The sequence below is a fragment of the Bubalus kerabau genome, chromosome 13 (assembly GCF_029407905.1).
Source record: "Bubalus kerabau isolate K-KA32 ecotype Philippines breed swamp buffalo chromosome 13, PCC_UOA_SB_1v2, whole genome shotgun sequence".
In the NCBI taxonomy this organism is placed as follows: domain Eukaryota; kingdom Metazoa; phylum Chordata; class Mammalia; order Artiodactyla; family Bovidae; genus Bubalus; species Bubalus kerabau.
The window spans coordinates 7,111,013-7,136,439 of NC_073636.1; the positions used below are offsets into that span (position 1 = coordinate 7,111,013).

At 44.2% G+C, this 25,427-nt stretch overlaps 1 protein-coding gene across 3 annotated transcripts in view; it reads left to right on the forward strand.

The window, feature by feature from the left end:
- SPTLC3 (serine palmitoyltransferase long chain base subunit 3) overlaps positions 1-25,427 on the forward strand; it is a 151,383-nt gene that overhangs the window by 78,988 nt on the left and 46,968 nt on the right. For all 3 annotated transcript variants that reach the window (XM_055543411.1, XM_055543410.1, XM_055543412.1), the window contains exons 7-8: positions 15,254-15,359; positions 24,339-24,558. In XM_055543411.1, coding sequence (XP_055399386.1) covers positions 15,254-15,359; positions 24,339-24,558 — 326 coding nt within the window. The remainder of the gene's footprint in view (positions 1-15,253; positions 15,360-24,338; positions 24,559-25,427) is intronic.

Sequence of the window (25,427 nt, forward strand, 5' to 3'; positions counted from 1 at the left end):
GGGTTCGATCCCTGGATTGGGAAGATCCCCTGGAGGAGGAACTGGTAACCACTTCAGTAGTACTGCTTGGAAAATCCCATGGACAGAGGAGCCTGGTGAGCTCCAGTCCATTGGGGTTGCAAAGAATCACACATGACTGAGCATCCATGCAGTCATGCATAAGGTTTACCTCAGGGTACTGAGTATAGTCCTACACAGTAGGACCTTGTCGTTTATCCATTCTCTATGTAACAGTTTGCATCTACTGAAGTTCCAGTTCTTCCCTCCCCCATGCACCCTCTGTGAGTCTCTCTCTGTTTCATAGACAGGTTCATTTGTGTTATATTTTACTTTATTTTTTACTGAGTATTGTTGATTTACAATGTTGTGCCAATCTGCTATACAGCAACATGACTCAGTTATACATGTGTATACTTTTTTAATACTCTTTTCCATTATGGTTTATCACAGGATATTGAATATAGCTCCTTGTGCTATACAGTAGGACCTTGTTGTTTATCCATTCTAAATGTAATAGCCTTCCTTGGAGAGTCTACAAAGATGAAGATGATAGGTAGATAGGGTGATAAAACAGATGGGATGTGTTAATAGCAACCGCAAGTATGCTATACGGCACGTGCTGTGCTGCGCTTAGTTACTTAGCTGTGTCCAGCTCTCTGCAACCCCATCAACTGTAGCCTGCCAGGCTCCTCTGTCCATGGGATTCTCCAGGCAAGAAACTAGAGTGGGTTGCCATGCCCTCCTCCAGGGATCTTCTCAACCCAAGGATTGAACCCAGGTCTCCAGCATTGCAGGCAGATTTTTTACCATATGAGCCACCAGGGAAGCCCAAAAATACTGGACTGTAGCCTATCCCTTTTCCAGGGGATCTTCCCGACCGAGTATTCAAACCGGGGTCTCCTGCCTTGCAGGCAGATTCTCTACCAGCTGAGCTACCAGGAAAGCCCAGTATACAGCATACATAAATTTACAACCATTGATTTTTTTTTCCCTAAGTATAGGCTTTGACCCAAACATCTGTATTCTTGTTTTATAGCCTACTATAATGTGGTCCTAGGCAAATTACTTAACCTTCTTAGATTGTTATTTACTAATTCCAAAAATAACCTCTATTATGATGCCTGATTCATGGTATGTTGGAAAAGAAATATAAAATGCCTGGTAATAGAAGCTACTGAATTGTTTGTACCTGCTGTGTTATTAGATGAATCTAAGTAAAAGGTATCTGGGTGTTCTTTGTAATATTCTTATTCTTGCAAATATTTTGCTAAGTTTGAAATTATCTTCAAACAAAATTGTAATTTCTTAGTCCTTTGCCAAAATTACAATGGAAGAATTTCAATTTATCTTCCAATTTTACAAAGCTCTTAAAACATTCAGTAACTTATTCTTCATGCTCTCTCTTTGGGCCCAAGAAAATAGATAACAGTTCTCATTTTTATCTTTTAATAAATGCTTACTGTGGTTATTTTATGTAAGCAACTAGCATTTACTGAGAATTTACACTGCACCAGATGCTGAGTTGATGATCTTTCCTTATGTACTTATTTAACCCTGTGGACAGCCCCATGAGGTTAGTACTAGTTTACAGATGAGTAAATTCAGGCTCCACAACAGGTTGCTTAATACTTGTCTAAGATCAGTGCTGCACTCAATATGCCAGCAAATTTGGAAAACTCAGCAGTGGCCACAGGACTGGAAAAGGTCAGTTTTCATTCCAATCCCAAAGAAAGGCAATGCCAAAGAATGTTCAAACTACCACACAATTGCACTCATCTCACACGCTAGCAAAGTAATGCTCAAAATTCTCCAAGCCAGGCTTCAACAGTACATGAACTGTGAACTTCCAGATGTTCAAGCTGGATTTAGAAAAGGCAGAGGAACCAGAGATCAAATTGCCAACATCCATTGGATCATCAAAAAAGCAAGAGATTTCCAGATAAACATCTACTTTTGCTTTATTGACTACGCCAAAGCCTTTGACTGTGTGGATCACAACACACTGTGGAAAATTCTTAAAGAGATGGGAATACCAGACCACCTGACCTGTCTCCTGAGAAATCTGTATGCAGATCAAGAAGCAACAGTTAGAACTGGACATGGAACAGCAGACTGGTTCCAAATCAGGAAAGGAGTATGTCAAAGTTATATTGCAGAGTACATCATGAGAAATGCTGGGCTGGATGAAGAACAAGCTGGAATCAAGATTGCCAGAAGAAATATCAATAACCTCAGGCACACAGATGACACCATCCTTATGGCAGAAAGCAAAGAACTAAAGAGCCTTTTAATGAAAGTGAAAGAGAAGAGTGAAAAAGTTGGCTTAAAACTCAACATTCAGAAAACTAAGATTATGGTATCCAGTCCCATTACGTCATGGCAAATAGATGGGGAAACAATGGAAACAGTGACAGACTTTATTTTGGGGGGCTCCAAAATCACTGCAGATGGTAACTGCACCCATGAAATTAAAAGACGCTTTTCCTTGAAGAAAAGTTATGACCAACCTAGACAGCATATTAAAAAGCAGAGACATTACTTTGCCAGCTAAGGTCCATCTAGTCAAAGCTATGGTTTTTCCAGTGGTCATGTATGGATGTGAGAGTTGGGCTATAAAGAAAGCTGAGCGCCATAGAATTGATGCTTTTGAACTGTGGTGTTGGAGAAGACGCTTGAGAGTCCTTTGGACTGCAAGGAGATTCAACCAGTCCATCCTAAAGGAAATCAGTCCTGAATATTCATTGGAAGGACTGATGATGAAGCTGAAACTCCAATACTTTGACCACCTGATGCAAAGAACTGGCTCATTTGAAAAGACCCTGATGCTGGGAAAGATTGAAGGCAGGAGGAAAAGGGGACAACAGAGAATGAGATGGTTGGATGCCACCACTGACTCAATGGACATGAGTTTGAGTAAACTCCAGGAGTTGGTGATGGACAGGGAGGCCTGACATGCTGCAGTCTGTGGGGCTCACAAAGAGATGGACATGACTGAGCAACTAAACTGAACAAGACCCATTTCAGGCCTTTAGCCTCCAGAACTGTAAGATAGCAAATTTGTGCTATTTTAAAGCCATAGATTTGTGCTAATCTCTTACAGTAGAAAACTAATAGACTTTCAGTCTCAGATATACAAATCACTTGTTCTCTCTCACTAAAGTGCTCAACCCAACTTTTACCCATAAAGAATTCTCCCTGCTGCTGTATTTACATCAGAACACAACCACCTATAAGGGCAGGGCTAGTTTCAGTGTCCTTGGAACAACTTCTCATTAGAGATGTTCCAGAAATGAGATGGTATAAGGAGGGAAAAATAATTTAATTTAGTCACAGTAGGTAAGGTGTCAGTAGCTGCTGGCTGTCTTTATTGCTGGATGAGTTCTTGGATCGCAAAATGTGGGCAATTACTGTTCACCCTCCATTTCTGCGTGTTCCACATCCACTGGATTCAACTATCCACAGACTGGAAATATTTGAGAAAAAAACTTCCAGAAAGTTACAAAAAGCAAAACTTTAATTTATCCTGAAATAATCCTAAATACCTCAGTAAACAATGATATTTTAATCCTTAATAGGTACAAGTGCTGACTGAAATAAAGTAGAGATTTTTCAAAGTATCTGCTGAAGATATAAAGTTGCCTCCGTGTGTGTATAAGAGGTGTGCAACCAGGCCAGATAGGAGCTAATAACTTGTGAGATGGAGTTTAAGAATGGCCACCTTCATGACGTATTTAAAGTGATGAAAGAGAAGAATCTACAAACAATAAATCTACACAGCAATCTCATTCAGATTGGAGGATAAATCAAAAGCTTTCCAGGCAAGCAAAAGTTGAGAGAATTCAGCACCACCAAACCAGCTTTAGAACAAATGCTAAAGGAACTTCTCTAGGCAGGAAACATAAGAGAAGGAAAGGACCTACACAAAATAAACCCAAAGCAATTGAGAAAATGGCAATGGGATCATACACGTCAATAATTACCTTAACTGTAAATGGGTTAAATGCACCAACCAAAAGACACAGAATAACTGGGTGGAGGAGAACACGTGCATGCGTGGACTCCCACTTACCACATCACTCTGCCTAACCCCCCAAATTGTGTGTAATTATTTTATCCTGCTAGGTTAATCGTATTTCCATTATGGCTTGCAATTGTAATTCTCTTTTTTTTTTGGTCTGGCTACTGATTATGAAAACTGATAAACATCTTTTACTGTTGTGATTTTGTAACTATTATTCACTTAATACCGTTGTATCATGATTGGTCAACAGAAAATAATAGAATTCTATATCACTAAAACTACTAGTTAATAGGAAAAGAAAAAAGTCTTCCTCTCTGATCCCTGTCTGATGGGAATGTTCCAAGGCTTTGAGGAAGAAATGGAAGGCTTATTTATCAAAACTGAAGATGGCTTCAAGAAAAGAGGAAAATGTAGCACTTCACGAGCAAAGAAAAAAAAAAAAAACTATCTTAAATTATCAATAATGTCACACAAATAAAATTAAATGTAGCTGAGACAAATGTAAAATCCTACATTTGGGCTTGAAGAGTTTATTGCAGTATGAGAAAGAACTCTATAGTGGTTTGTGTAGGGGAAAAGTATTTTTGTTAACTGGGTGACATGATTGCTGAACAAGAAAAACTGAGTGGTGCGATTCTTTATTGGAAAGAGGAACGAACTGAACAAATGAATAAAGTCTGACTCATTGGAAAAAAGAATGGCCACCAAAACTGGAACGTTCTTGAACATCAGGATGTGTGTTCCACTTTGTTGGACTTTCCTTCACCTGTGTCCTCTGCTTACATTTAAGGGTACTGTCCTGACCTTGGAGGGAGAAGAGGTCCTATTTTTATGTAGATTAATACCAGAGGATACTTGCTTGTTATTTAGAGTAACTATGAATTAATCAGAATTGTGGGTCCTTGAATTTTTATATTCTGTATGGGAAAAAGATATACCTGAAGTATAGTTAAGACTATTCAGACCGTCATAATAAATGTTGAATCCTGTGTGACGGGGTTTGACCAATAACTTTGAGCTATTCATCATTTCCCTGCCTGCCTGCTAAGTCGTCTAGGTGGAGTCCAACTCTTTGCGACCCCGTGGACTGTAGCCCACCAGGCTCCTCTGTCCACGGGATTCTCCAGGCAAGAATCCTGGAGTGGGTTGCCACACCCTCCTCCAAGGGATCTTCCTGACCCAGGGACTGAACCCGCGTTTCCTGTCTCTTGCATCGGCAGGCGGGTTCTTTCACTACCAGCGCCACCGGGGAAGCCCCCATCATTTCTCTGCGGCTGCTGCTAAGTCGCTTCAGTCGTGTGTCCGATTCTTTGCGACCCCATTAGACGGCAGCCCACCAGGCTTCCCCGTCCCTGGGATTCTCCAGGCAAGAACACTGGAGTGGGCCGCCATTTCCTTCTCCAATGCAGGACAGTGAAAAGTGAAAGTGAAGTCGCTCAGTCGTGTCCAGTCGACTCTAGCGACCCCATGGACTGCAGCCTACCAGGCTCCTCCGTCCATGGGATTTTCCAGGCAAATCCCCCCAAATCAGAATGAGGAACTGAAAAGACTAAAAGAAGGAAAGTTCTGAAAGGAAGGTAATACTCTCTAAGGAAAAATAAACAACACTTAAGTCTATTTTTAGCAGAATCTATCACCAGGGATTAGCTCTTCCTCGCACAGAGTCAGACACGACTGAAGCGACTTAGCAGCAGCAGCAGCAGCAGCAGCAGCAGCAGATAGCAGATGTGGACAGTTACTGTCAGCCTTCCACTTCTGCCTGCTCCACAGTCATCAGATTCAGCCAACCACAGACTGAAATTATTCAGGAAAACATTTTCCAAAAAGTTAAAAACACAAAACTTGGACTCCCTGGGGGTTTAGTGGTTAGAAATCCACCTGTCAATGCAGGGGACACAGGTTCAGTCCCTGGTCCTGGAAGATCCAACATGCGGAGGAGCAACTAGCGGGTAGCTTCTGCTTGCCACCACTGGAGAAAGTCCATGCACAGCAAAGAAGGCCTGGCAAGGCTAAAAATAAGTAAGTAAACAAATAAAATTTTTTAAAAAGCAAAACTTTATCACATGCTGGCAACTATTTGTACAGGATTTACATTGTATTAGGTATTATAAAGAAAGCTGAGCGCCAAAGAATTGATGCTTTTGAACTGCGGTGTTGGAGAAGACTCTTGAGAGTCCCTTGGACTGCAAGCAGATACAATCAGTCTATCCTAAAGGAGATCAGTCCCAAATATTCATTGGAAGAACTGGTGTTGAAGCTGAAACTCCAATATTTTGGCCACCTGACGCGAAGAGCTGACTCATTTGAAAAGACCCTGATGCTGGGAAAGATTGAGGGCGAGAGGAGAAGGCGGATGGCATCACCGGCTCAATGGACTTGAGTCTGAGTAAACTCCGGGAGTTGGTGATGGACAGGGAAGCCTGGCATGCTGTAGTCCATGGGGTTGCAAAGAGTTGGACCTGACTGAGTGACTGAACTGAACTGAACTGAGGTATTATAAGTAATCCAGAGATGATTTAAATTATATGGGAGGATGTGCATAGATTATATACAAGCACTATGCCATTTTATATAACTGACTTAAGTATCTGTAGATTTGTGAGTCCACAGAGGTTCCTGGAACCAGTCCTTTGTGGATACCAAGGGACAATCATGTTGAGATCCCAACGATCATTTATTCAACATTCAGTGCTGCTAAGCGCTGTATTAAGCCTTTTATATAATCAGCCATTTAAATTTCACAAAAATCCAGATTATATTTCTCTTCACTATTCTCACTTATTAAGGGAGAACTAGGTTCAAAGTGACTGAATGACCTGACCAAGGACACACACAACATACGGTGAGAGTCAAAATTCAAACCCAAGTCTGTTGCTCCTGTCTTGGTTCATTTTCCCCAGGACCAGACCTGAGACATGATGTGAAGGCAAGTCCTTTCCTGAGGAAGTGATCCCCGGATGCAGGCAGATGAGCAGGGGATGAAGACAGGGAAAGGAGGCATCCAGGAAAGACTGTGCTGTCTACCACAACAGACAGCTGGGAGCAAGTCTACCAGGAGGCTCTGGGCACCAGAGTGAGCTGCCTCAGTGTCGCCCCACCTGAAGAGTGGGAGCCGCAGGATTTACCCACCAGTTCCCACTTGTTGGTTGGTTGAGGGCTGTCCTGACTCAGGCTGAGCACACTCCTGCAGCCAGAAAGAAATCTCTTGGACAAAGAATAGCCTGTGTTTGCAGTGAGAGGACCCAGGTGCATGGACATCTCTGGATGATACTCTTCCACTCTTGCTAAGTCCAGCTACTGCCAGACCCCATGCAGGACCCAGAGAGAGACATGAATTCTCATGTGAAAATCAATCTAGTGTGATGTCTTATCCTGTTAGCAGCCTGTTAACCCAGAAGCTGGAGTCTGGCCTCTGGCACCATGCTAAAAAGCAGCCTGTTAACCCAGAAGCTGGAGTCTGGCCTCTGGCACCATGCTAAAAATATCTCCCTGCTCCGTCTACTGCGGGTAGCTCCAGGGAAACAGCCAACAGTTAGTTTGCATCTGTGACTCATCAGAGCCATAAAACAGACTCTCCAGCCATTTCACAGCACTGGCCAAGGCATCAGCTCCAACCAGGGCCCCACAGGCTTGGTCTCCTTCATGATTCTGGTGCGTTGAGGAAATAGGTCCAAGCACCGTGGGGTACCTGGAGGCCTTTAGTGAATGCGTCATCTGGGCTGAGTATATCATCACCCTGAGAATTCCAGGACCTCAAATCCTGGGTGAATTTCAACTTTCTAGAAAGGTCAACCTCTGCTTTCAGAGGTCTGTGGAAATCAATCAGAACTGAGTTTTGTTTTTGCTTTTTCTGAACCTGCTCACTTTACTGGTAAATGCATAGGATGTAGATTCTAGGATAATGTTTCCTCAACTTTAATGACGGAGAAGGCAATGGCACCCCACTCCAGTACTCTTGCCTGGAAAATCCCATGGATGGAGGAGCCTGGTAGGCTGCAGTCCATGGGGTCGCTAAGAGTTGGGCACGACTGAGCGACTTTACTTTCACTTTTCACTTTCTTGCACTGGAGAAGGAAATGGCAACCCACTCCAGTGTTCTTGCCTGGAGAATCCCAGGGACGGAGGAGCCTAGTGGGCTGCCCTCTATGAGGTCACACAGAGTCGGACATGACTGAGGCGACTTAGCAGCAGCAGCAGCAGACTTTAATGTACAAGGAGGCACTGTGTGGCGACTTGTTAAAATGCAGAGTCCAGACTCAGATCTGGGCAGGGGCCTGAGCATCTGCCTTTGCAACAAGCTCCCAGGTGATGCTGCTGTTCCAGGTGCTGGGCCACACCTGGGGCAGAGAGGCTGTGCATAAGCTCCAGACTCGAGTGAGTCACAAAGGGCTTCTTGAGCTGGTCTTGAAGAGGAGAAGCAGTCTTTTCAACTAGGAGAGTTGCATGAGGTCAGAGGAATGGGCAGGCCAAGAATTTGGAGTGGTTTGGGGGAAAAAAAAGTTGAGAGGAAGAACCGGGATTCTTTCTAGAGGCATTCACAGGCCACGAGGACAGGGAACAAAGGATGCAGTGTCTGTTGGAACACTTGGGGCCCTGCCTCTTCTGAGGGCTCACGAGTGTCATTTGAGTGGAAGATCAAACCTATAAACATCACTTAGGTTACTTTACAAGCCACAGCCTTTTAGATCTCCAGGCTCTTGAACTAGATTTTCACTTTAATAAATAAAGCAATTGCCTCTATACCTTTTAACAGTAAGAGTATTGAACCCTTGCTGGAATGAAACTTTCACATGCACGCACTCATTTCAACCTCAGCTACACAACAAGGCACCTACCGATTACCCCTTGCTCCAGATGAAGAAAAAAGGCACGCGCTGGTGAGGTGACTTGTTCAGAGACAGAGCTGGAAAGAGGCAGAGATGAGATGTAAATCAAGGAGGTCTGAGTTCAGAGTTCCCCTTTGAAACACAATGAACTTAGACCTCCTTTCCACTCCATGCCTCCCCCAGATGGAAGGGTGATGTACGCAATAGGCTGCCGCTTCCATCTCTTATGCAACTCTCCCGGGTCAGGGCAGCTGGGTCAGGAGGAGGCAGGCAGCACTCACTGGGCACCTTTGGCTGCCCCACGACCTGAAACACAGCATCTAGGTGCTGACTCAGGCTCCCACTTTGCTCCCTGAGTCAAGGCTCACCTTCCTGCCCTGATCCCACTCACCCAAGGATCCCACTCAGTCTATTCCCACAGGCCCTTGCCTGAGGATCCAAGACCTCCATGCTGTATCAGGCCCTGAACCTGAGTGCATGGAACACCCTGTCCCTTTATGCAGACTCTGTCTGCTCATCTCATGTCCCCAAGGCCAGACATTTCTGTGATGACCCTCTCCCCTGCCTCCAGCAACCAGCACACCCTCAAACCTCAACCCAACTCCTCTCCTCCCTGCTGCCCTTTGCCCTCTTCCAGGAACCTCGCCTTGCTTCTTTGACTTACAAAAGGCCATGTGATACCTGCCTGCATATTTATACATCCATCCAGAAGACCTGAACCAAAGTATGTATCCAAACTGCTTTGCAAAGGCACCACTTCTCCAGGACATCAGAAATGCCCTCACCAATCTTGCAGAGGAGACTCTATAAATGTGACTTGAGAAGAACATTTGCTTTGCTTGCCAGAAGTGGCCATTATGATCATGTTTCCCCCCAAAGGCTATACAGGGGAGCAGTCCCCCCAAAACCGTCTTATAAGTAAGACTAGGGAACTTCCCTGGAGGTTCAGTGGTAAAGACTTCACCTTCCAATGCAGGCGGTGCAGGTTCCATACCTGGTCGGGGAGTTAAGATCCACAGGCCCTGTGGATCTTCACCAGGACTTAAAACAGAAGCAATATTGTAACAGATTGAATAAAGACTTTAAAAATGGTCCACACACACACAAAGTCTTTTTTCAAAAAAGTAAGAATATTTTATCATTAGTCACAGTTGCTTTAAGTATCTGTTGCTTGATAGTTCACATTTGGGCTCAATATAAGAGGAAGCCACTGAGTGTCTCTGAAGGCACCCAAGGACGCGGGGCGGGGGGTGAGGGGATGGGTGGGCGGAAGAATTAGAAAGAGAAACAAGTAGCATTTCTTCATCATCCAACCATCTTTTCACTTAAGAAGCAGCTATTGAGCTGCTGAGTATCTTTTGTCTGTAGGCATGAAAAGATTTGGGCAAGCATCCCACAGAGCAGGGAGCCAGAGGATGTATCCAAATGCACTGCAGGCAGGTTTCCTGGAGTTCGGGGGGGTGGAGGTGAATTGCCAGCACACTGGGCAGCGTCTGGGAAGCACAGCCTTCCATGCGGCCCCCACCGCAGGCCTGGGATGAGCCAGCAGGGCGGGGCAGTGAGGGATGGCTGGGGACAAAGTTCTCCTGTCTCAACAAAAGCTCAGTTGCACAAGAGATGAGGAAAGAGGCGGCCGTGGCAGGAGAAACCGTGTAGGCACTGTACAAGGGAGTTAAAAAGAGGCCAGGGACCCAGTTCTAATCTCTAGGAAGAGGCTCTTTGAATTACACCAAACCTGCCTTCTGAGATGATTATGGCTTCTTTGTAATCGTCTTTGACTTGGGCTCTCTTCTCAGTGTCTGTGTAGATCCCAGAAGCTTGCTGATATCATCAGGGCTTTGAATTCAAAAACAGGTGCAGGAACTGACACAGACAGTCATTGCCACCTAAGGCTGGTTGGAGCTTTGGGCACAAAGATGGGCTCCTCCTGGGATTTACTAATTCCTTAACTGGTGACAAACTAGGCAGCTTTGAGCCAGAATGTAGCCCCCAGGTTACATCTCATCACCCACCATGCCAGCTCCCTTCTCTCATCCTGTCATAAACCAAAGGAACCCGCCTTGATGAGCCAGATGTGGTGGTGAATAACATCTCAGGCACTGTCGTTACTCAACGTTGTGATGACTGCAAGTCCATATTGTGTCATTATGACTTTGTAACAACACGGTACGATAGCACTGTGTGGGTGCACCTGGACGGCGTCAAATGTACTCTTCTAATTTCCCTAACTCAAGTTTTTTTTATACTCTGACCAGAAACTGATTTGTTTAGGCTGAATCTTTTTTTCTGGTTTGTTTTGGGTTTTATTGGTTTGACAAACTTCTGACTTTAGTTTGCTTATCTGAAAACAGCTAAAACCTAATTCTTGCTTACTTCTCAGAGGTGTCATAGGGATTAACATAATGTGAGTATAAGTACTTTAATAAGTATTATTATTCGAAAATCCCTTGCAGATGTTAGCACATGATTTGCTGAAACAGTAGACTCTCGTAACGCCTGCAGAACATAAGCCATAATCCCCTGAATCCTACAGGTCTGTAACCCACACTGTAGAATTATACAGTAAGAACCCGAGAATCAGAATGTTACCATGTTACCAGATGTTACCATGGGCCCAGAATCCTACAGTGAGTGAGGTCATACCTCTCTGTGTCTAGCCTCAGTGATTCTGTAAAGAGGTTAGCTAGTTTATCCCCCAAGGGGAAAACATGACTGACTGATTCTCCCTTTGCGCAAGGATAGTGGGTGGACACCAGGGGTCTTCTCAAGTTCCGCTAAAAACTTCTCCCCAAAGAGCTGTCCATTCATGACAAACACGATGAGTTCCCTGCTGTCTGCAAAATGCAGCAAACACATCAATGGCATTTGCAGGCTGTCTGATATTAGAAAAATGGATGGAAACATTTCTTTTCCTTAGTGGTGTTGACTTAAACTCCCAAACTCAGCCTCTAAGATGTATGTGACCTTTTTGACTGCATGCTGCTGCTGCTGCTGCTAAGTCGCTTCAGTCGTGTCCGACTCTGTGCAACCCCATAGACGGCAGCCCACTAGGCTCCTCCGTCCCTGGGATTCTCCAGGCAAGAACACTGGAGTGGGTTGCCATTTCCTTCTCCATGAAGAGTATGATAATCTAGGCATGTGCAGATTTTTCAAAAGCTTAGAATATCGATTTTTTTTTTCATTACAAATATAGAGTGTGATAAACTTTGATGTTCATCTACAGTGGTGATATCTCCACTAAGAGAGCAGTCATCATTCTATTCTCCTCCAGAAGTTTGCCCCTTTGCAATCTCCCATCTCTTCCCTAGGCAACTAACTACTGGGAGAATATTGATTTTTAAATGACTTATAATTTAGTTCACTTGGGTTTTCTTTTATTACTGGAATCACACTCATCATGTATTATTTCTGTATAAAGACTTGTAAATTCCAAGTCCCAGGAGGAAAAGCCCTTTAAACAGTTCTGCTTAGGCTCATCATCTCTTTATTCTCTGAATCATCATCTCTTTATTCTCTTCAGCAGCTTACAGGAAAGGGAAATGGTTTCTCCAACCACAAGGGTTCCTTCAACACTTTAGGAGCCCAGCCGAAAGCAAAAAGTCAATAAAAGTGAAGGGCTGTTATCCCTGAAATTCTCAAAGAAAGCTGCTTTTTGTTTCCTTGGCTGCCCTCTAGTGGTCAATGATGCAGAAACATACTGCATCTTAGGTCATGACTCAGAAGATGTACCTGCCTGTCTTTAAAACAAAAGCTAAAAAGACAGTTACTTAAAGAAATACTACTGGAAGCATGAGGAAACTGTCCTTACTTATAATTCATATTTAGATCCCAAAGTGTCATTCCCTTTCCTGTTTCCTGGTCTACAATCCTTTCTGTGAAAAGATAAAGGATTCAACTATTACATATCAAATTAGCTCTAACACTGAGCATTGCTGCTGCTGCTGCTGCTGCTAAGTCGCTTCAGTCGTGTCCGACTCTGTGTGACACCATAGATGGCAGTCCACCAAGCTCCCCCGTCCCTGGGATTCTCCAGAAAAGAATACTGGAGTGGGTTGCCATTTCCTTCTCCAATGCATGAAAGTGAAGTGAAAGTGAAGTCAAACACTGAGCATTAGGACTAGGCTAAAAGGATGAATAAGATAAGGTCCCTGCCTTCCCTGGAGGATAGACATGAACTTAAATAATGAGCAATGTGATGAGTGCTTAAAAATAGAATAGACGAGACTGTATCTGTTTTCTGGATAAGTTCATTTCTGTTGCTTTTTAGATTCCACATATAAGTGATGTCATATGGCATTTGTCTTTGTCTGACTTACTTCACTTAATATGCTAATCTCTACATCCATCCATGTTGCTGCAAATGGCATTATTACAGCTGAGTAGTATTCCATTGTGTATGTTTACCATATCGTCTTAAACAACAAAGTCCCACTGTAGTGCACAGGAGACTGTTCAACAGCCTGATAGACCATAATGGAAAAGATTACAAAAAGGAATGCATATATGTATAACTGAATCACTTTGCTGGAGAGCAGAAATGCATACAACATTGTAAACCAACTATACTTCAGTAAAAACAAAAATTTTTTTAAACAGAATAGACAAATATATATATATATATATCATTAAGGACACAAGGAAGAAAGAAAGCCTGCTGTATTGGCCAAAAGAGCTCTAGTGGAGTCTTGCGTGATGGGTAGATGTTCTCCAAACAGACAAGAGAGGGAAAGTGTGTCAGACAGATGAGAGGCTGTGTGTTGAAGAATGTTGAGAAATAATATCAGGAAGATAGCCAGGAGCTAGGTTAGGAAGGGCCTTTGGAGGCTGCGTTCATTCGCTATTCCTGCAACAAACAGCCTCGAACCCTCAGTAGCACCCAGTAAATATCCCTGATTTTTCCCACGTGACTGAAGGTGGGCTGGGCTAACTGTCCTACTTGGGCCCCTCCTGGGACCAGCTGGGCTAGCCCTGGGGGTGTTCTTTTCCTGTTACTGGCAGAAGCACAAGAGGAAAAGCAGAAACACAGAAGGTCTCTTCAGGCCATACTCAGAACTCACCTGCTCTCTCTTCCCTGGATCCTATTAGCCAAAGCAAGTCATTGACTGAACCCAAGTCAGAGGCAGGAAAACATCCTCCACCTCTTTAGTGGGAGGGCTGTGAGCTTACATGTCAAAGGACTCGAATGTGCGGAGGGTAGGAATTAGGGCCAATAATGGCACCTGCTGTAAGTTCTACCTTGGAAATGCTGGGTTTGAGGTACTTATGCATTTTTCTAAAATGTGGTTGGAAAACGTAGCTCAAAATACAGATCTGCTGTATAGGAATGGAGTCTAGATGACAGTGGATACATGTATATGTATGCTTGATTCATTTTGCTATACAGCAGAAACTAACACAGCATTGTAAATCAACTATACTTCAGTTAAAAAGTTAATTTAAAAATGTTAAAATCAAAGTAGAGAATTTTCATTGAAAAAAAAAAAAAAAAGGGCTGGCTTTGAGTGATGGATCCAGGAGTCTCAAGACCCCACTCACCAAACTTGTGGACCCCCTCCCATGCCAACTGGTCCAGAACCTCTAGGGGTGAGACTGGGGGTGTGCATGTTAACTAGGTCCCCAGACGATGCTTCATATTGTCTGAAGTCCGAGCCCCCCTGGTAGACAAGTGACATGAAAATGACACTGCCTTAAAGTTTTGAAGCAAGCCTGGGACTGCTTTACTCCAGAATGTGGCCTCCACGCCGCATCCATTCACCCACCCCCCCAAAGCTTAGGCACTGAGACCCCTGCAGGCCAAACACGCTGCCCCTCGAGCAAACCCAGCTAAACTCTCCCAAGATGGTGCCTAAAGGATCGACCGGTGAGTGTTAGATAATGACATCTCTCCAGGCTAGCTTTAACCTGGCAACAAATCTTCAGCCTAAGAAATGCATTTTGTGCATTTTTTCAATCTCTAAGAGGCGCCATGGAAGAGCCTGTGAAACCACGGGTAGTGGAGGTTAGTGGAATAAACCTCCACTAGAGGCTTATTCGGAGAAGGCAATGGCACCCCACTCCAGTACTGTTGCCTGGAAAATCCCATGGATGGAGGAGCCTGGTAGGCTGCGGTCCATGGGGTCACACAGAGTCGGACACAACTGAAGCGACTTAGCAGCAGCAGCAGCAGCAGAGGCTTATTCTCCCTGCTTGGAAACCCAACCTCTCATCTTGTCAGAGTTAAATTTTACTAAGAAATAGACTGCTCTCTCACCTCCAGTTGTTCTCTGATTCCAGCTTTGCTCTCTGAAAATTCAGGCCCAAGCCTGAGTGTAAAATATCTGACTCCAACTCCATAATTTAAAAAAAAATAAAGAAGGAAGAAAAGAAAAACCCTTTCATGACTCCAAATTTTTTGTATTATTTAAAGACATGCAGAGCCTAGAGAAGCTTCTGAGAGATGCAGTCATCTACGGCCAGCCTCGAACCCGCAGAGCTTGGAGAAAGATTCTCATCCTAGTGGAGGGCATCTACAGGTAGGTGAACAACCAGAGACCTGTTCACACACTGAGGCGCATGGCGAGCTGACAAGTGGGGCAAGGCTGACCTCTCCTAGTGAAAGAGACGAATGAATGAGATAAAGGGGAGATGAAGGGACCTGAGCCAAAGCCACCAATGTGAGCTGTCAGGGGTTGGCTCACCTGACCTGTCCATGACCATACCTACGGTGGAGCACCTCAGAGGCTGGTGTACTGGAGAAAGTGTCTTCAGAAACATCCTTACTAATGGTGCTAACTTGCATTGATTCCTCCCACTACCCTTGGCTGCCCCACAGTTTCAAAGACCTCTGGGGCTGGGTTACTCAACTTCAGAACACTCTTTGCCTTTACGACAGAGGCAGGAAAGTAGGTACTGCTGATGGGAGCTCAGCTGCCCCTAATTCAACAGTGTACCCAAAGTCTAGTTGCTCCTTGAACTTGGCCAGTTGTTGGCATCAGAACACAAAAGGCCTGCACGTTTTCCTCAAGGTAAGGCTAACCCGGAGCGCAATTCTTGATTCAGAGCTGGGAAGAGGAGATGGTTTTTGCATCTGAAGACATGTTCAGTCTTCTCTCAGCTTGTGGGCTGAGCAGACACAACACCCTCTAAGCCGGTCAGAACTGCACTTTCATACTGAGGGTTGCAATTGAATTTGCTTCATTCTCTAAATTGATGATTGTTACTAAAGTCGAAATTGCCCCAAACCCGGCTTATGTCGGATGCCCTAATCCATGAGTCAACGAAGTTGCTCATTCCTAAATCAATGCTCAGTCCTAAAGTCAGAAGAATCAAGGGCGATACTTCCAATGATTATAATTATGGAAAGATGAACAATATTGCAAGGAAGGGAGTGAGGACTTAAATTCCCAACAAGACGGAATGTGGTTGCGAAGGAAGTCTGCGATCAGGAGCAGCATTTCTTCCCGTTGCCAAGGGCACCACCCGAGCATACCTGTCAATTGTCATTTGTCACAGCCACAACAGAGCACTGCTGCCCCAGGTGGGCAGAGGCCAGCGATGATGCCAACCCCCTTACAGCACACGGGGTGGGCCCTGCAACAGGGAGTTACTTACAACACACGGGGTGGGCCCTGCAACATGCTCAACAAGCCAACAGTAACGAGGGTGAGAAGCCCTGCTATAGACTCATGTAACCAACCACAGGCCCGGAACTTGCGACTTTTAGGAAATAATCTCGATTTGACTCTCAGGCTGTCACAACCTCCAGCTTGGGTCTTTCTCCCTGTGAGATCTGTGCCAGATGCCAGCCTAGGAGGAGAGCCCTTATCTAAACACCTGTCGGTCAGGCCTGGACTGGTGGGAGGGCGGATCAGCTGAGCCAGAGATGGGCATCTCCCTGAAGTAGAATAACAGAACCCAACTGCAAACAAACAGAACTCAGCTCCAATAAAAGGAAGTTGTGTGTTCTGAGTACTTTGATCATGGCTGAATTAAGCAGACCACCGGCATTTCACTGTCAAATAGTCCCATCAGTTACAGAAAGAAACCCCTTGGTAATGGCTATGCTGGGGCTAGGTCCTACCTGATATCAGCAAAATCAGCAATCAACAAATGCACCGCTACTTCCCAGAGATGTATTATGGGTGTATACCTTGTTAACATCCACGTGAATCTTCCTTAGAATTTTCACTCTCAGATCTTTTTAATTTCTGTCTGTGGTTTGCCCCATGGGCAAAGTCCCCCTACCACAGACAGCTCACATAAATCAATTTTTTCAAAACTCCCAAAAAGAGTAGTCAGCCAAATCAGTCTCAAGGTAGGTATCAAGGTAGAAAAGTCTAGATACCAAATCCTAGAAGTCAATAAACTCCACAACAGCAGGTATAATAATAATAGTAGTAGCAATGATACTACCACCATCCATAGATCATGAAAGTATTAATATGTATATAGAGAAGACAGGGAGTCAGGATTTGCAGGGAGGCCTGGACGTGGGCACAGATCCTGTGTTGCTGCCTATAGCTATGTGTCCTTCATAGAATTCCTTTGTAAAAATTAAATGATATCATACATGCCAGTGCTTGACAGAAGCCCAGCCCAGAGTAAACCCACAATCAAGGGTAGCAGTCCTCATCATTAAATTTATTTTCAGTTGAGGAAGACACAGTTCAGAAAACAATAAGCCATCTGCATGGCGAAGCTGTCTGACATCTGGAGGACGGGTGTCAGAGGACAAAGTACGCATTTATCGAGTGCCTACGCATTGACACATTAAGCATTTCATGTGGGCCATCTTAGGTAAGTACCTCCAGTACTCTTGAGGTTATTGTGAGGATGGAGGCACTCAGGTTCCAAGATCTAGATAACTTGCCCCAGGGAAGGTAACTGAGATGAAGCAGAACTGGGATTCAAACCAGGTGGCCCTGCAGGGATAGAGACCCAATAACCAAAGAGTCTGCCCATGTGCCCGCATCTGATGAAGTGAACGTGGAAAATGCAGAGGCATCCATTTGACCTTCCTCATCAACCCATCTAGGGCTTAGTTTCTTTATCTGTAAAATAGGGAGATTGAAGTCTAGAGTTCCATGATCTGGGGTTCAGAAGTACAATAGTATTGTTTTGATGTTCTCATCTGCATTTTCCTTAGTTTTAAAGTCGTTCTCTTCTAGTTTTGTGTCTCTGGGAAGCCTAGTAGTCCATTCATGGTGGTTGAGGAGTTTTAAAATCATTCAAATATACACTAGAGATGGGGAAAGTGAAAAGTGTTAGTCTCTCAGTCATGTCCAACTCTTTGCAACACCATGGACTGTAGCCTGCCAGGCTCGTCTGTCCCTGGAATTCTCCAGACAAGAATACTGGAGTGGGTATCCATTCCCTTCTCCAGGGGGTCTTCTGACCCAGGGATCTCATCTGGGTCTCCTATACTCTGGGCAGTTTCTTTACTGCCTGAGCCACCAGGGAAACATTAGAAATGGGAGATGGGTCCAAAATAACCTTGGATATAAACCAGTATAGCTGGAGCCCAAATTTTCTAAATAAAATTAATCAAGAAATACTATCTAGTCATATCCAAAACTACACATATAAACAAATGTTGGAATCTTAGCATGCCATTGTCTCTAAGGATATAAGCCATTCTCCTGACCCAAATAATGTAAGGTTAAGAACTGAGAACTTCAGTAGTAAAGCCTAACCTCTATCCCTATGGTATAAATGAATACAGACAAAGGAAAAGAAAACAGTAGTTACTTGATTTTTAATTAACCTCAGCTCCTTTTTTTTCTCCTCTCTTTCCACCTTCTTTCTTCTCTTGGATTATACTCTGGGCCCACCAAGGAGATTTTTCCACCGTGTAAGTTGGCAAACCAGTGGCTTAATTCCCAGTCATGCCAGTGGGTAATATGGTTTAAACACAGAGGAGAAGGTGGTGAGAGGGAGATTTAAAAAAGGAGTCTTGTCACTTAGCTAATACATTATGTAACAGAAAAGATATAAAGAGATTATTCATTGGCTTACTGGTTTAAGAATAATCCAAATCCCTGCAGAGAGATTTCAATTAACAAGTGAAATTATTTTTATCTACAGTTGTATTTTAGTTTTGTTTTTTTTTCCCCCTCTATTGAAACCAAAAGAAAACATGACCTTCCACTCAAGAAGAAAATACTGTTCTTGGGTTTGTTTGTTTGTTTCATCATTTTTGGCACAGTATTCTTTGACAGCAATTTTAATAACATAGATAGCCTTTTCATGTACAAACCAAACTCAATATACCACTATGGGGAAAGATTCAATTCAAATTTTGTCACATTGAGAAAATGAAAACTTATTGTGGATGAATATCACTCTTTATAAAAACTGAGTTTTCTCTAGAACTCTTGTGTGCCCTGCATTAACTCCTGGAATCAGCAGTATTGCGAGTCATTAATCTTTGAGGAAGAAATATAAACCGGGTAGACAGACTCCTAACATCAGCTAGACCAGTGCCAGCAAAGATGGCTAATTAGCTGCCTAGAGTGTCTGCAAACTGTTCAATGTGAACCCTGGATCCTGCCAAACTCAGTTCCAGGACAAAAAATGGCTATTTGTGACATGTCAGGTTTTTAGCGTGTTTGTATTACCAACTTACAACATTTTAAAAGGTAAGAAGAAGGTTCTAGAATTTTGAGGGCATCCATCCATGTATTGGGTATGACACCCATATGCCTCCTTCCTGAGTCAACACAGAAGGCTCCCAATTTCTCAAACGAGGCCCCGGTGCTACCATTTCCTCCTAAGCTCCTCCTGAGGACAAGAGCAACCTAACGGGTGCCCACTATGTGTCAGACACTTTACAAGTACTATTTCTAGTAATTCACATTGAGGCTTTGTGAGCAGTGTGCTATCATCGTGTTAATTTTACACCCAAGGAAACTGAGGCAGAGAGCAGCAACTAAGTTGCCCAAGTCCTGAATTAGTAAATGATGTGGCTACCACCTCAGCTTATGGGGTCAGAGGGCTGGACTCACCGTCAATGGCATAACTTTAACAAGCAATTACTCTAAGAAAATACTGGAATTAACTTGCAAACTTAAGTAAGAGAAGATGACTCTATGATCTTCGTGTTGTTAAAATCTGAAAGCATCCATTCAGAATGACCTTGTGAAAAGCACAAATAAGATGGACTTCATTAAAATTAAGAACTTCAGCTCTGCAAGAGAATATCTAGAGTGTTAGAAGGCAAGTCACAGACTGGGGGAAATACTTGCAAAAGATCTGATAAAGCCCTGCTATCTAAAAGATGCAAGGAGGAGAACGCTTAGAACTCAACAATAAGAAAACAAACAACTGAATTTAAAAAATGGGCCAAAGACCTTAACATACACCTTACCAAAGAAGCTGTGCAGATAAAAATAAGCACGGGAAAGGATGCTTCACATCGTATGCCATCAGAGAAAATGCAAATTAAAACAATGAGATACCACTACACGTATTAGAAGGTTGAAATCTGGAACACTGACAACAGTAAGTGCTGGTGAGAGTGTGCAGGAACCCAGAGCTCTCACTCGCTGGTGGTAGGAATGCAAAGTGGTCCTGTCACTTTAGATGGCAGTTTTGTGGTTTCTTACCAACATACTCTTACCATAAAATCCAGCAATCTTGCTCCTTGGTATTTACCCAAAGGAGCTGAAAACTTCTGTTCTCTCAAAACTCTGCACACAGATGTTTGTAGCATCTTGATGTATAATCGCCAAACTTGGAAGCAACCAAAGTGTCTTTCAATCAGCGAAACTGGTGGTGCTTTCAGACAGTGGAATAGTAGCACTAAAAAGAAATGAGCTAGAGAGTCATGAAAAGACACAGAGAAAATCTAAATGCATTTTACTAACTGAAAGAAGCCAATCTGAAAACATCACATAGCGTATGATTCCAGCTATATAAGTTCTGGAAAAGGCAGAACTATGAAAACAGCTAAAAGATCCCTGGATGCCAGCAGTTGGGTGGAGAGATGGATAAACAGGTGAAGCACAGTGGATATTTTAGGGCAAAAAAAAAAGTAGTATGTATTATATTATAATGACAGGTACATGTCATTATGCATTTGTCCAAACCCATAGAGTGTATGATGATGAAACTCAGCCCCTGTGCACTGGTGCTAAATTGAATCTCAGAGACAGAGTTTTGGATGGAATAGAAAGGAATAGCTCTATTGCTTTGCCAGGCAAAGTGGGACGCAAGGGGATAATGCCCTTAAAACTGTGGGTCCCAACCTGCGGGGATTTGGTGAGGAGTTTTACAGCAGAGGTTCCAAGGCAGGGTTCTGGGGATCAGGGTGTGTGTGCAGGGCCTGTATTCTGGCCTCAGGTGGTCTCCTGATGAAGTCATCACTCTGTGACCTCTGGAATGAAGAATGTGTCATCAAGTATTTAACATCCTCCACCTGGGGGTTTTAGTTCTGCAGAAGAGCTCAAAGACACTGTGTGTGCCGCTTGAGGCAGAACCAGAACCCGGCCCCAAGGCTGCTCTCTTGTCTCTTGACTGCTTTTCCCTGCACCCCCTCCCTTCCCTGATTAGCAGCTTATGGGCTCCCTGGTGGCTCAGATGGTAAAGAATCTGCCTGCAACGCAGGAGATCTAGGTTTGCTCCCTGGGTCGGGAAGATCCCCTGGAGAAGGGCATAGCAACCCACTCCAGTATTCTGGCCTGGAGAATCCCATGGATACAGCAGCTTGGCAGGCTACAGTCCATGGGGTCACAACGAGTCAGACACGACCGAGTGGCTAACACTTTGGAACTCAGGGAAAGTTATGAAGGCTGAAGCCTATTCCCTATAAACAAGAAACAGGGGACAGAAAGGCTTTTGTGCCCAGGAGCCCCACAAGGCCCTGCTCAGTTTCACGAACAATGCCAAGGGTGAACTCTAGTATAAACTGCAGGCTTTAGATGGTGACGTGCCGGTGGCAGTCAACTGGCTGAAAAAAATGTACCGCTTTGGTAGGTGTTGTTGACAAGCGGGGAGCTTATGCCTGTGTGATGCAGACAGTATATGGGAAAACTCTATACCCTCTGCTCAGTTTTGCCGTGAACTCAAAACTGCTCTGAAAAATAAAATCCATTTAAAAAAAAAAAAAGTGGGGCTTCCCTGGTGGCTCAGTGGTAAAGAATCTGCCTGCCAACGCAGGAGACTTGGGCTCAATCCTTGATCCCAGAAGATCCGATACACCACAGAGCAACTAAGCCCGTGCACCCCAACTACTGAGCCTGGGAGCCGCAACGACTGAGCCCAGGTGCCACAAGTACCGCCGCTGTCAAGGCCTGGAGCCCGTGCTGCACAACAGGAGCCACCTCAGTGAGAGAGCTGCACATGGCAACTAGAGAAAAGCCCGTGCGGCAATGAAGACCCAGCACAGCCAAAATTAAATAAATAATAGATGATTCTTTTAAAAAGATCATCCACTCCCCATTGGTCTAGGTGACTACCCAACAGCTGAACTGTTTTGACTGAATGGACCTAACACTTAAGCTATTTTCTTAATACATTAAATTTAATAAATAAACTAAGAAGAAGAGACGGTCAAGTCTCTGTTTGCATCAGTTGACTAGTTCTTGAACTAAACTGATGGGTGGCTTGAATTGTTTGACAAGCTCCTTCATGGGGGTGAGAGTGTGAGTCTGTGTGTTTTCATAGAGCTTAGCTGACGGCGCAGTCAAAACTGCGTGGGAAAACACAGCTCACAAGATGTCCTGAGAACTGACTGAAGACAGAAGTTCTTTTAAATCCACTGGGTTCCAGAGGTGCCATGTAAATACGAATGCTCATTTTACTTGCTTATTTACCTCCTGTCTTTCCCTTTGCTGGAGAACTTAAAGTGATTTTGCAATTTAAAATCCCAAGGAAATTTACCAAATTGCAAACTGCAGTGAAAAATTAAGCACTTAGGGCTAAAACAAAAGTTAATCTATAGCAGTGGTTCTCAAGTGTTGTCTGCAGCCAGAAATCCTGGAATCTCTCGGGAGCTTGACAGAAACGCAAGTTCTCAACCCACCCCAGACCCCCACTGGAAACTCTGGGTGGGGCCCAGAAACCTGCCTTGTAACAAACCATTCGAATGTAATAAAGCATTGAAAGGATTCTGATGCTCACACAAGTGAGAAGCATTGCCCTAAAGGAAGAGAGGGGACACCAGCAGACACCTCAAATAAGTCTTCAGGTTCAGTAAGGACTCAACAGGAGAGCCTAAGTCCTTTCTCCTGTGCTTTAATGAACACTGTGATGTCTTAAGAGACTTCCCTGGTAATGATGTCTTCAAGTTCTTCTGTGTGTTTTTTATTTGTTTGTTTGTTGTTCCTTATATTAGGCAGAAGTGCCTTTCCCTGTAACTTCGGTGCTGATCTTCTCTTTTAAAAATAATTTTATGTATTTATTTATGGCTGCGCTGGGTCTTCACTGCTTTTCATGGGCTTTCTCTCATGGGCGAGCGGGGATTACTGCTTGTTGAGATGCACAGGCTTCTTTGAGGTAGCGTCTCTTGTTGCAGAGCAGAGGCTTCAGGAATTGCAGAACAGGCTCAGTAGTTGTGACACAGGGGTGTCGTTGCTCTGGAGCACATGAAATCTTCCCAGACCTGGGATCGAACCTGTGTTTGCTGCATTAGCAGCTGGGATTCTTATCCACCGTGCTGTCAGGGAAGTCCCTTTTGTGTGTTTTTACTTCCTTCCTTTAATATTCAGCAAGTCAAGCATTGAGTTTAGGTCAGACGTGCTGCTAACTCACTTCAGTCGTGTCCAACTGTTTGCGACTGTATGGACTGTAGCCTGCCAGGCTTCTCTGATCATGGGATTATCCAGGCAAGAATGCTGGAGGAGGTTCTGGCCAGGGATCTAATGATGTCTCTTGAAAGAGTCAGTCGCTCAGTAGTGTCCGACTCTTTGCAACCCCATGGACTGTAGCCCATCAGTCTCCTCTGTCCATGGGATTCTGCAGGCAAGAATACTGGAGTGGGTTGCCATGCCCTTCTCCAGGGGATCTTCCCAACTCAAGGATCAAACCCACATTGCCGACAGATTCTTTACTGTCTGAGCCACAGGAAAGCCTTAATCCGTGTCTCTTAATGTCTCCTGTATTGGCAGGTGGGTTCTTTACCACAAGTGTAGCCTGGGAAGCCTGGCCAAGTAGTAGCAGGCTGATATAGATGCATTGACATAGAGCAATTTAAAATTATCAAAGTACGTGGAATCCAGTCTGATCAGTCTAGTTATGCTAGTTGACTTTACAAATAAGCTAATCAACAGCACAGTGAGCTAATTATTTACTTGGGAATTAGCTTTAACAACTCAAAGCACTTAAATCCATTGAATGTAAATTAATTTCCTCCCAGTGAAATGAAGCCAGAGCAGGCTTACAAGATTGAGAGCACATCTCCACCAAATAAAATGTGTCTGGTTATCCCTGTTTGGTATCAGGGCAGAAAGGGAGAGTGACACAGAGCCTCCCTGGTGGGTACTCACTGCTGACAAGCATTTCTTCTTTTGCCCTAGCATGGAAGGTTCCATCGTGCGTCTGCCCGATATCGTGGCTCTGAAGAAGAAATATAAAGCTTATCTCTACATAGATGAAGCTCACAGTATTGGGTCCGTGGGCCCCACCGGCCGGGGTGTGGTGGAGTTCTTTGGACTAGACCCCAGAGATATTGATGTATGTATGGGCACGTTCACCAAAAGCTTTGGAGCCGCGGGAGGTTACATAGCTGGAAGGAAGGTAAGAGACAGATCCCTTGCATCTATTTAAAACCTGAATGCCCTGGGAATGCAGTCTTGGGGGTCCTCTGGTTTCCCTGAGGGCTTCAGTTCAGTTTAGCACACCTGACTGATTAAGGCGGCCTCGGCAGCATGGGTTCACAGGCACGGGAGGCCCAGAAGGTCAAGGAGCTCATTCTCTGATAGTGCAGAGGCTCTTGTGATGAGTAATCCCGTGATCCTGAAACGACAACCCTGGCTGTGCACACAGGCAAAGACAGTGCAAAGGAGAGGGCAGGACCGAAAAAAGACTCAGAAGTCTCAGAAAGACTGTCAGTCTTGTAGACCAAAGGTGACGACGGGGTGTGGGGGTCATATTTCAAAAAGAGAGAATGCTGTTTACCAAGCCACAGAAGTGATGCTGCAGAACTGTAAGTAGTTTGGGAAAAACTTAAGGTGGCTGGTAGGAACAGTGGCAGAGGTCAGATGTTGAAGACACTGACCCTCTGCGACAAGATGTGGATTTTCAGAGTTTTAACAAAACAGTGGCAAGACTGGAGATCTTTTTTATATATTTTATTGAAATAGAGTTGCTTTACAATGTTGTGTTAGTTTCTGCTGCAAGGCAAAGTGAATCAGCCATACATACACAAATACCCCCCCTCTTTTGGATTTCCATCCCATTTAGGTCATCACAGAGCACTGAGTAGAATTCCCTGTGCTACCCGGTGTGTTCTCATTGGTCATCTACTTAATACATATTAATAGTATCAAGAATGTATATATGCCAATCCCAATCCCCCAATCATTCCCCCCACCTTTGACCCCCTTGGCATCCACATGTTTGTTCTCTCATCTGTGTCTCTATTTCTGCTTTGCAAATAAGTTCAT